The sequence below is a fragment of the Semicossyphus pulcher genome, unplaced genomic scaffold (assembly GCF_022749685.1).
Source record: "Semicossyphus pulcher isolate SPU_LCO1_2020_fin unplaced genomic scaffold, fSemPul1.0.p SCAF_11, whole genome shotgun sequence".
In the NCBI taxonomy this organism is placed as follows: domain Eukaryota; kingdom Metazoa; phylum Chordata; class Actinopteri; order Labriformes; family Labridae; genus Semicossyphus; species Semicossyphus pulcher.
Genome location: NW_027211615.1, coordinates 24,725,433 through 24,737,546, shown reverse-complemented (window position 1 = coordinate 24,737,546; position 12,114 = coordinate 24,725,433). Strand labels below are relative to the sequence as shown.

The following is a 12,114-nucleotide window of genomic DNA, read 5'->3' as shown; positions in this document are numbered from 1 at the left end:
TAAACCAGAGAGCACAGATGAATAACTAAAGCCGGCTTTTTTGCTTAGTGGGAAAGGTTACAATCAGCATTCAGACCCGGGTCAAATGACTCTGCAGTAGACCTGGGTAATTATCACCTCGGCTCCCATCAGCATTGATGGCAACACAAAACCCGTGTTGACGCAATAATCTCCGCCCCCTTTCCCGCGCGATGCTGACGCCCGTCTCCGTCCAAGCAGCACTTGAACATCGGTCCAAATTTGTCGGCACCGAGTTTGATAAACTGACTGACTGAGTAATAGATACAATAAAGACCTAACCACCGAAACATCTTCACTGGCCTCCATGCTGCCTACCAAAGAGTATAATGTGAGTTCTTTGTGTGTACTATCGCTTACTAACCCTGTTTCCGACGTGTTTGTGACAGCAGGCGGTGACGCAGCAGAAAAGTGACCCAAAGGAGTATACTTCACTTGCAATCGGAAAAGAGACAATCGGCATCTATTAGCAGGTCTTCCTGGGTTTGAAAAACTTTGAGCGTCAACGCCCTCATTTTGGTGGGAAAGATGTATTCGACCGGCTGACAGAGAGAGGGGGGAAATCTTCTGTGGTTGTTTGGTGACTTGTTTCATTCATTTATTTACTTAGTGCTATGCGTCCCGACGGTTGGGTCCAGCAGTGCTCTTTTTTAGCAGGCGTCTAGCAGGATTCTTTGGCGTTGGTTTTACTGAATCCTCTTCTTCTCTGCAGATGTGGAGCTGTCCCCGTGGAGTGTTGATGCTCGTAGTCAGTGCAGCTAGCCACAGCTGTCTAAGGCCAATATCACTCAAAGAAACACTAAAAGTCCATACGCTGACCAGGACACTCTTTGATTTAAAGACACAAGCATGACCTTTGAAATCTTTAAATACAGACATTTGTTTGCAGCATCTCCTGACCCGAGCAGCTGATCTGACACAGTGTGGGCATGTGTATGTATGCTTGAGAAAAGGTAGAGCCAAACTAAAAGGCCGTCTGAAAGCAAGGTGAAGTGGTTGAAATATTCAAAACAGAGTGTTCACTTGAACTCGATTTTTTTAGGTTGTACTTTTTTTTAAGTGGCTAAAGTATGTTCTTTTGCTACACCCCCGTCCACAGAGAGACATAAAGGAGAGAGAGCTTCCCTGTTGCTAATCTGCCCGTCCAAGGGGCACTTTTGATAAAGATTTAAAGATTAAAGATTCTCCTTTTAGGATCGATTTTTAAGGGTTTGCGGCAACAGGAATCAGGGAGTCATTTAATGCAGGCCCACACTAAAAGATTTTTAAATCTAAGCAGATGTTGAAAACGTGAGAGAGCCCACACATGACGACAAATAATGATAGAATGAACAGTTTTGTTTCTGTAGTATGTGGAGAGAAAAGACTGTATATATAAATGAATGACACGTCTCCATCTGCTCTCACTGTACGAAAGTGATGCGAAAACAGCCCCTGTGATAGGTGCTGTCATCTTGTGATGGTGACTTCATTTGGAGCCAGAGCTGCGCAGTAGAGATCGGAAGGTGGATCCGCCGTAGCCACTTCCACTAACCAAAACACACACTTAAATTACCAGAAAAACCCAGCAAGGATCCCGCACGGCGGCGTGTTTAACAGCAGAACAGCTTCTCTGTGTTGGTCTGAGGTTAACGTTCACAGATATGGAAACTTCAATGACTGTAGTGATTGTTTTAGTTACGTCTCCTCTCACCGTTCCTCCTCTACTCTGGTAATCAAGAACAGATCGGCTGCAGGAGCCGTATTGGTCAACAGAGCTGTCAATCATCATTTGGACAGCATCAAATAACTAATTAAAATAAACTTGTCAGAAAATGTATTTAACGTGTATTTTGATTTTATAGTTTGACTCATGTCCCATCTGTTAACATGGAGGAGGCGGGCTTTATGACCTATACTGCAGCCAGTCAACAGGGGGCGCTCACAATGTTTTGGCTTCACTTTTGGGAGCTGTCATGTCGTCCATCTTTTTATACAGTCTGTGGTCATAACTCACAACTGGAAATCTCACTAAATCTCTTGTGGTCAGACGAGACTTTAGAGTAAATAAACATGGCGGACATCAGGCTGGAATAATTCCCTCACACCACAGGAACATCTGAGATCATCTTTAGAACCATCAGAAAATCGGGACTTTGCAGACTTTTGTCTGAAGGGGGGAATCAGGCCCTAAATCAGCTGGATTATCTCGTGGTGTGTATCCCGCTTAACAGGGGCACTTCTGATAATACTTCATGTAACCCCACTTAAAAACTCCCATTTTAGGATCCACTTTTAAGGGCTTGTGTGAACAGGAATCCGGGAGTCATATAGTCTGTCAGTCTGCGGGGTTATAGCGTACCTGTGAAAGTCTCAGTGCAGGGGTTGATCCCAGCCAGCCTCTTGGATGTGCCGAAGTCTGAGATCTTCAGGACGCCGCTGTAGGTGTTGATGAGAACGTTATCGCCCTGCGGATGGAAAAAAGAAACCAGTGAGAACAGATACAACCGTCCCCTCGCTGAGACTCCGAGGTCATGACGCCTCTGAGATAATGTGAAGTGCTTGAAATCCTTGAAAGCGACAAACAGCAGGTTACAACACACCGCGTGGGAGGAAGAGGGCGACGTCCCCGCCAAAATAAGGTGATTAACATTTACTAATGATGCTTATATGACCCTGTTGTTAAAGCAGGTGGATGCGTTTGGAAGAGGCTGCTGACCTTAATCACTGTGTGTGGAGGAGGTGTTATCAGTGTTTGTCATAACTGAGATAAAACACAGAGAGAGGGGATTTTACATAGTAAATTACAGGGGGAAGACAAGATTACTGTTGTAGCCACAGAGCTGAGAAGAAAATGGTACACAGCGGTGAGCGGCTGAGACACTCTGGGGATGCATTCACACCAAATCTGATTTGCTGCTCAGAGTCACAGGGAACAAGTTTTAAACAGAGACGGATTCAACTCCTGCAACCCTTCAATTATTTACTCAGTTTCTTACTTTATATAACTCACATTCCTGACTCTGTGTCAGTTTGTGTTTGTGGGTTTGAGTCTGCAAAGATCATTAGTATCTTAGGATGGATGGGTGCCATTTTCCTCGTATTATGGTTGTTATTGTTGACTTGTAAGTATTTAAGTTTCCTATTGCTGCATGCATCTTAAACTAATGCAGACAGGGTTACATGGTTATAAAATAAAGTCAATAATTTCCTTTTCTTGTCATGGTTTCTTATGAATAAGTGTCCATGTTTCATGCTGTCTAGAGATGCAAACAAATGAATGCAATCACTCTAATGCACGCAGCAACAGTCAGCTGATCAGTGATGGGATTTAAATGTTCCATAGGTCAGAAATTATTCTGCAAAGGCATCTCCGTGTCACATTCAGCACATTAACTCTTCGAACCTCAAGCAAGCTTTAAACTCACAAAACCACAGGAGACGTTTTACCAAACTTTTACCATTTCTGTCCAGAAATTTACACATCAGTGTGTTTATGGAAACAGTGCAGTCTGTTCCTCTTTTGCTTCTTTTCAGTTTTTCTTTAAATGTCATAATATTTTTGCAGAGCACCCCCACACATATCACCTGTTAAACAGTGTGACAACCGGCAACTACTGACATCTTTCCCTTCCTGGATTACCTGTTAAAAAATCCCAGCTGTCATTGGGCGAGAGGCGGGGTTACACCCTGGACTGATCGCCAGTCAATCACAGGGCTGACACACAGAGACAGACAACCTTTCACGCTCACACTCACACCAACGGGCAATTTTAGAGTCACATGACGCATGTCTTTGGACTGTGGGAGATAGCCCGAGTACCTGGAGGGAACCCACGCATGCACGGGGAGAACATGTAAACTCCACACAGAAAGGCCCGCTACGTCTGAACCAAGATTCGAACCAGCAACCTTCTAGCTGTGTGGTGACAGCAACTGGAATTGCTGCGATTGAAGATTCCTCCTTGTGTTATGGCAATCAATGCGTATTAAAAAAAGCCTCTAAATGATGCCCCCTTGAAATAAACCTGCAACAGGCCACTGCTGCCACAAACAGAACATTGCTCAGTAACGTGTGTTCAGTCACCTTGATGTCTCTGTGTGCGATCTGGTTGTCGTGCAGGTATTTGAGTCCCTCCAGGATCTGCCGCGTGTAGAAGCCGATGGTGGGCTCGTTGTTTTTCAGAGGACCCCACTTGGACCTCAGCAGCGCAGACAGACTCCCTGCACGCCACGAGACAAAGTTCAACAACCGTTAATATCCTCACTCTGACCTGAGATCTGATCAGACTGGGAATCAGAGTCTCTGGTGGTTTTCTTCTACCGCAATACTTCTGATAAATCATGTACAATCTACGTTTTCCATGCTAAAAAATGACTTTAAACTTTGGCCTTTTGGTTGATCATCTCACCTCCAGGCACCTGCTCCATGAAGATCTTTATGAAGCCGTTCTCGCTGATGGACCCGAGGTACTGCACGATGTTCTTGTGCTTTAAGTGCTTGTGAAGCGCGATCTCCTCGTGCAGCGGCTGAGAGTACCTGCGTTAAAAAACCCCCCCAAGATGTTATGGTCCGAACTAGAGAAGAACACAGGACAATGAGACAAATGTTTTGCAGTGCTTTCAGTGGGATTTGCGTCAGTCAGAATGATTCATTTGTTGATCATCCCAAGGTCCACAGTTTTTGTGAAGCCATTCTGAAATGTTAGATATCTTGCTGCAGCATTCGCACAACACACAAAATACAAACACAAAATACAAACAGAAAGAACTTACTGTGCGTCATTAAACCTTTAAAAAGAACACCCAGATGAAAAGTACTGAAGCTAAACGACCCTTACGTCATTACCATAACATTAAAATTTCATTGAGCAGACGGTATAACGACGGGAACAACGTGAGTGAGTGCCAACAATGTGAGCAGTGAAAAGAGCTTGGAAACTTAAAAAATGCCAAAGCCCAAAGAAAACCGATTTCAAACCATAAAAACAAAAATCTGATAAAGAAAATAGTGCAAAAACAAAAACCTGCTTTCAGGCTGCAACTACATTTTATTTTCATTATGGCTTCATCTGCACTGAACGGGACTCTTTGTACTAATCACTCTGTCTTTTTCGCACTACTGCCTGAATACTTAAATATGTCTATATATCATTTGGTCCAAGTGGAGTCATTTTTTCTTTGGCAAGTCAAGTCACTTTTTTTAGATCCAGCACTCTTACCTGTAGTATCCGGTCTTTATAAAGAGAAAAGACAGGGTGTTAGTAGCCCGTCTAATAATGATATTATTGGCCAATTTATATAACCTGTTCAAAAAGTATGACAATGAATTGTGTCTGTATTATCTTGGCACAGACGCAGCCATGATGATGGTCTGCTCTGAGACCGTATTGAGTAGTAAGGAGTACGACTGATGAGGATTCTATTTGGGGGCTTTGATGTTGCGAGGAGTTTGACTGACAGCCAGTCATCCAATCGTGACAATCACATACAGGGAGCTTTTTGAGTAATCCAATCATGATTCCCAGTTTGCGCTGTACTTGATAGTTAGAAACTTGACCACATTGAATTTTATCATTTTATATTTAACAGCTAACACGCAAGTCATCCGAGTCATCAGGCCTCAAGTCAAGTCTCTAAGTCACCAAGTCTCAAGTCCACGTAACTATAAATGTTATAATGATTATTTTTACTTAACATGTATATATGTTTCTAGTGTCTTATCTTTCTTGTATAATATTGCACATCCATACCTACACTCATATTGGACTTGTTATAGGGCGTATATAACTACAGTATATAAATACTACTCTATCCTCCATACTATACATATACGTATATGTTAATATAATATCACAGGATGGATGGTGATTACTTTGATTGTTGTATTTGTGACTGCTCTCTTTGCACAGAAACCTTCAGACTGCTCTTGTTTTGTTGTTTTGTATTTTAATTGTAATGTTGAATGTCATAAGCTACTAGAACAATCTAATTTGCCCTCTGGGATTAATAAAGTACTCTATATATTTATCTCTCTCGATACATCCTCTGAATTATTTCTTGATTCAATTATTACTAATTAGTCAATAGAGCATCAGCAAGGGGCTGAGAATACCAACAGTTCTAAGATCCCAAATGTCCAACTAACCTGAAAATATTAACTTTACCATCATAGAAATCAAAGAAGCTAGAAAATATAAACTAGTAATTTAACAAAGAGGACTGATCTTCTCGTAAAATAGTTGCATGTCGGTTTTTCTGTCTATCCCCTTTGTTTTTCTGCACTTACTGAGATTAAAACTACATAAAAAAATCCACAAACAACCTGATTATTCAGCAGAGAAAGACGGCTTATAGATTGAGACGTCACTGTCACTGTGTCTTTTGCTAAAAGCCAAAAGAATAAAGCAGAAAAACTGCCAGCTTGAATCTTGATCGCATGCCTCCCAGCGGTTTCTTTCACATCCAGCTCTCTGCATGAATCACACCCTCTTCCTCTCTGTCTCTCTGCCTGTCTTCACATTTCAATCCACTTCTGAATTATTTACCAGAATTCTCTGCATTCTTTGCAGCCGAGCGGCCTGCTGACTCGCTGATGTGATTATCGGGGGGGGAAAAAGCGTGGCAGTGGAATCACCTAGTCTGAAAGAGAGTCATGCAACTCGAGACAGGGAGGTACAGAGCTAAGAGGAGACGGTGGTGGGAATTCAACTCCAGTGAGCAGTCCATCAGGTGGACACCGGCCTACTGACAACCAGATACCAGCGGGGAGTCTGCTGCTCTCTGCTTCACGCTCTCAGTCAGAGGCTAACGACACTGAACATGATGAGGCTTTAACAGCTAAGACGCATGTTTACATTCAGGGTGTAGTTTTATTTTAGCAAAGGATGACAAATAGAAGATTTAAAATGTTACATATGTCCAGAAAGTGGCTCCAAATTAAAGGCATTTATCCTCCCCTGAACGTGAACGTGCTGAACTCATTCCAAAGCAACCTGCCTCTGTCGCTTGCTTACAAAACAGCAACAAAAATGGCTCCTGCCTACCTGAACGCCCTCATCCAGGCCTGGTGCTCCCATCACAACAGGGCCCTAAGTCTCTAACTAGACTCTTCTCCTCAGTCGTCCCCCGGTGGTGGAACGAGCTACCAAAATACATTCAAGTCCCTTTCACCTTTAAGAAGAAGCTAAAGACCCAGCTCTTTAAGAACACCTCTGACCTTAATGATGCTATTGATGATGACATCGAGGATGTAGTTTATGCTGACTAGATTTTTCATGATGATGATGATGACTATACTGATCTTGCTGATGTTGCTGATGATGATTATTATTATATAAAAAAAAAAACGCCCTATACACCAACACCTGTTGGCACCAGTGTCCGATCACATTGTGTTGTATTAACTCTCAGGTGTTTGTTGCTTTGGACAAAAGCGTCTGCTAAATGAAATTGTAACATTGTAAAATTGTAACGGGACACGTTGCCATGACAACGACGAGAGTTAATAAACATACCTTTTCCACGTTAAAGATTATTTTACCTCGGTATGCAGTCATGAAGCACTGTTATGTCGGTTATGTTGTCAAGTCAAAGGTATTATGTTATTTCTTTGTCGTGTTCGTCCTGGATAATAAAGTTTCGTTGTTGGTCATGTGACCATGCTGCACGCAGGTCCTCCAAGACCCAGTAACTTTTTGATCCCGTCTGTCTTTTGTTTATCTTTTGTGTTGGTCTCCCAGGCCAACACGGTAACTACTGATTATTGGAACTGGTCAATGTGCTGTTTAACTTTATTTGTAAGAAAAAAAAGAGTCCGAGTGTTTGTTTCATCGTTATTTTAAGCTAAATGTGGCTTTTTTATTTTGTAGTTTTCAGTGTTCATGAGTCTTCTGTGAAGATTAAACGTGATCGTGGACATCAGAACGAATTGTGGATTCCTTTAAAGACCAGCAGCTTCACAATCTTACCATTGTTTATAAAATATCCTCTGAACAAATATGACATCTTTGTGTGATGCTACTGTAGCAACAATGATTCATTCACAGATGACCTAAGGGCACTGGAGGAGTTGTACAAAAGGGCAATGTTTTACGAGCTGTTTGTCTTTGTACAGAGAGAGCAAGAAGTCATCGAACATCAAGGTAAACAATCAAACACTGAAACAGTAAAATTTGACCAATTGTTTTTGTTAGTTTTGAAGGGTTTTGGGGTTATTTGCAAATGATTTTAGTCAGTTTTCAAGGAGCGTTATTGACCAGCACAAACAAAAATACCTTTGGACGCTTCAACAAATCAAAAGCCCTTGACGTAGGGTCAGGTAACTTTCAGAGTGACAAAGAATAAAAGAGAACCACTTGTCCTTTCCCTCGTCATCCTGTGCAGTTTCTCACCTGCTGTCTCTCTCTGGTATCTCTTTGATGGCCAGGCGGACCTGGTTGCTGAGGTCTCGGCCGGCGTACACGACTCCAAATGTGCCTTTTCCCAGAACCACCCTCTCTCCGTGCTCGTCGTACTCATAGTCGTACTGCAGAGATAAGAGCACGCAACAGCAGGTGAAATAGATAAAATGTGTCAAAGGGATAATTAAAGATTTCAATGTCATATCAGCTTATTTTAAACACTCACTGTGAAGACCTAGATGTTCTTGTAACTACGCCTGTAGTAGATTAGTGTTTGATCACAGGTAATTTTGTTACATCTGGTTACAAAAATCTAATTCTATTAAACAATAAACAGTAACCATTTAAGCTGCATTTTTACTGTTTAAACTGCAACTGTTATTTTAAAACGCTAAAGAAACAGGCCGACATAAAATACATAAAATACATTAAAGCAACACGTGAGAAATAGTAAAGGAAAAAGGCTAATAAAGGAAGAGAGGTGCACGAACCATACCAGCAATATTCATCACACATTCCACCTTAAATCATGGACCATTTAAAGCAGCAACATGTTGCCTTCAGGGCAGTTTGTAAAACACATTTAAAGGTGTGTGATTCACAGGTAAAGGTATTTACAAGCTCATTCCAATCCCAGGGTGCGTAAAAGGATTTTTCTTTGCTTCCATGTTACTGTAAAGTTCATGTGAGTCTTCAAAATGAGTCAAACAATTTCATGGATATTTCTTTTTTTAAAACTGTTTAAAGAGCAGCTCCCGTCATGTTTAAGACATAAAATGTTCTGCTTGAAATAATAAATTGTGTCCGATATGTTTTTTCCCCTGCAAAATATGTTTCATTACCTCCCAAGGCATCTCCTCCTTCTCCCTTGTTAAATATTCCTCAGTCTGCATAGGCCCCGCCCACTATGCACATTTCCAACCGCCCCCTCCGTCGCAAAAACAAAACACGTCTCTGCCATCGTTTAGTGGCAACTAGTAATTAGTAGTAGTAACGTTAACGTTAGCAGTCAGTAGTGAGTTTGCAAAAATTACGATGACGGTTACAGCTGGCTTGCTCGTCGCCGAAGTGGTTGCCATAGGTTACACATAATGATATGCATAGCGTCACCCCGCCCATTAACAGGATTGGCTCCTTAGGTTTGTGACGTCTCAAACCTGCCAATCTGAAAACGTGTTGTTCAGCCTGTCCTTGGTACACTGCAGTTTAAAAGCAGACAGGCCCAGCCATGGAGAGGACTGCTTATGATATGTCTTGTAGCACATGAGAAACACCACATGGAGATGTTTACAAGGTTAAACACCTGATTTTCACTGAAGGGGGGCTTTGAAATTGACACCTTTTATGTTTCTGTTTATTACATGTTTCTTAACATTCTTTGCAAGAGTATTGTTCCCTTGTTCCAGTTGCATTGTGTGTCTTTTTTGTGTTCTTTTTATCCCCAACAAATTTCTCCGATAACTATTTTGTTAAAAACCTTTATTGAATATGTTTTTTTTCTCTGCCTTAAAGAAACCTAAGTAAGAAAAGCTCAACAAACATACTTTTCTCTATGAATCATGTGACTAATGTTTACTGTAAACAGGCTCAGACTGCAGTTTTAGGACAGGTTGTGTTCTAAAGCGAAAGTAAAGGCCGGAAACAAACCAAAATCAGGCCGATGATTCTTACGTTACATCAAACACAGACGTACATAAAACCCGTTCGACATTTGATCTCTGCCACTCCGCTGAGTCTCAAAGGGCGCGGCACAATTTGGGGTAATTATCTTTTCTTTTCCCGAGGCTGCGCTGGGGCGACAGGTGAACGCAGCAGCAGGTGTCTGGTCTGTGCTGTCAGAGTGTACAAAGCAAACACACAGATCCAGGTCTTATCCCAGCAGGTTCCTGCTCATGTAGCCCGGGTGTGCAGCTGGGTTTTGATCCACTTATTATAATGTAAATTGGGATGAACTGAATTAGAAAACCTGCATGGAAATCGTGAATTAATACAACATTTTGGCCCAAAGACATAAAAAGAGAGGGGAAATTATTATTTCATATCATCAACTTTTAAGTTCTTAGTTTTTTTGTCTTTTAATGAAGCATAAAAAACAGATGAAAAGAAACTTCTCTGTTTACTTATTAACTATTGAAAGATGGTTTTGTGGTCTGTGATTTTTCCTTCTATAATTAATGCACATTTTTGATGGAAACACCACAACTCATTAAGTTTCCTGTGACATTTTACCAGCAGGCAATGTGCACCGCAGAGTCACAACAGGATGTAGCAGGTACATTGTGTCTTGGCACTTGTGCATTGAAAAAGAGTTGCATCATTGAAGAATGAGGAAGTTTTCTGTTTTAATGAATCTTCACCCAATCTGGTGTTTTCAGATCCCTGGTACGTGATTTCGATTGTGTAAGGGGAATCCTTTGTGGTAACACGTTAGGTTCCTGATATCAGCGGTTCATGAGGTTTACTTCCTTTTAATTACAGGCTTCATCAAAGGCAGAATGGGAGGTATTTGACAGTGATGTAAACATAGCATACAAAGTTGGCTCTTCCTCTGCAGCTCAATGATACTAGTGTCTTCCTTTTGCATGCGTGCTTGCAATCTGGAACTTGGTTGCTACATTTTGGTAGAGTCCTACAGAGCAACTGTCCAAAAGCTTATATGAAAATACAGGCATGGGGCAGGGTCTCTGCAGATAGAGACACCACCACATAAAGATATGTCCGTCATAAATGATGCTTGAGAGGGATCACTTTTGTAAGAATCTTTACATTGTTTTTAAAGGGGGGGTATTATGCTAATTTCAAGCTTCACATTTCACTCTGTGATACCTGTGGAGTAGCTTAGCATCATTTACACTTAAAGAACTCCTCATGTTTCTCACACTAGTGCTCTGTGCAGGCCGTCATACAGCCTCTGCCTGAAACGACTCAGTCAGCTCTGTCCCTTTAAGAAACCCCGCCCCTACAAGCTCGCTTTCTTCTGATTGGCCAGCTCTGAAGGCTGCACTTTGTGACTGAGCTGAGAAGCCTGGGGATTATTCCACCATACTTTTACCTACAGATTTGAAACTTCACGCAGGTTTAGTCTGAACATCCAACATTGTAACATTATATATATATATATGTCTTAAAATGTGAAACAGCATAATACCCCCTCTTTAAGGAAAATTCCCTGACTGTTTGTGAGATGTCAACTAGCTCTGGTACACCAGTGACTCAACTATAGGAATGAATTTTTAAGCTTCAAAAACGGACTCTAAAAATGTAAATATAATATTATTATATTTTTACGGCTAACAGAGTAAACATGGGAGAGAATCTAGTCCCCAGTCCTCTCACCTCTAAGGCGTCCGTGTCACAGTCTCCCTCCTCTGGACCTTTCCAGGCCTCCTCTGTTATGCTGTTGACCAGATCGCAGAACCTGCAAAAGGAAATTCTCATCAGTCCAACTCACAGATGAACACACAGCATATTCACACAGCTTTGTTAGAGTGCTTAGACATATACAGCGGTGCGTGCACAATGAGTTGAAAATGGGACAATATATTTTCAAGAAACAAAATTGTTCTCACGTAAGTGTTTTGTTTTATTGAATTTTAATAGCTGTATTGTATTTCTCCTTCCCTTTTCTATCTTTATTTCTCCATTATGCTTCTTTTCATCTTTTTCTTTTCTCTTAAAAATATACTTTAATTTTGAAAAACCAGTTGCTGCACGC

The 12,114-nt window shown here is 41.4% G+C and overlaps 1 protein-coding gene across 1 annotated transcript in view; it reads right to left on the bottom strand.

The window, feature by feature from the left end:
• Positions 1–12,114, bottom strand: part of map3k5 (mitogen-activated protein kinase kinase kinase 5) — a 96,781-nt gene that overhangs the window by 17,613 nt on the left and 67,054 nt on the right. Inside the window, exons 14-18 of the mRNA XM_069655400.1 lie at positions 11,736–11,817; positions 8,391–8,524; positions 4,410–4,537; positions 4,085–4,221; positions 2,360–2,465 (exon numbers count right to left, since the gene is read on the bottom strand). Coding sequence (XP_069511501.1) covers positions 2,360–2,465; positions 4,085–4,221; positions 4,410–4,537; positions 8,391–8,524; positions 11,736–11,817 — 587 coding nt within the window. The remainder of the gene's footprint in view (positions 1–2,359; positions 2,466–4,084; positions 4,222–4,409; positions 4,538–8,390; positions 8,525–11,735; positions 11,818–12,114) is intronic.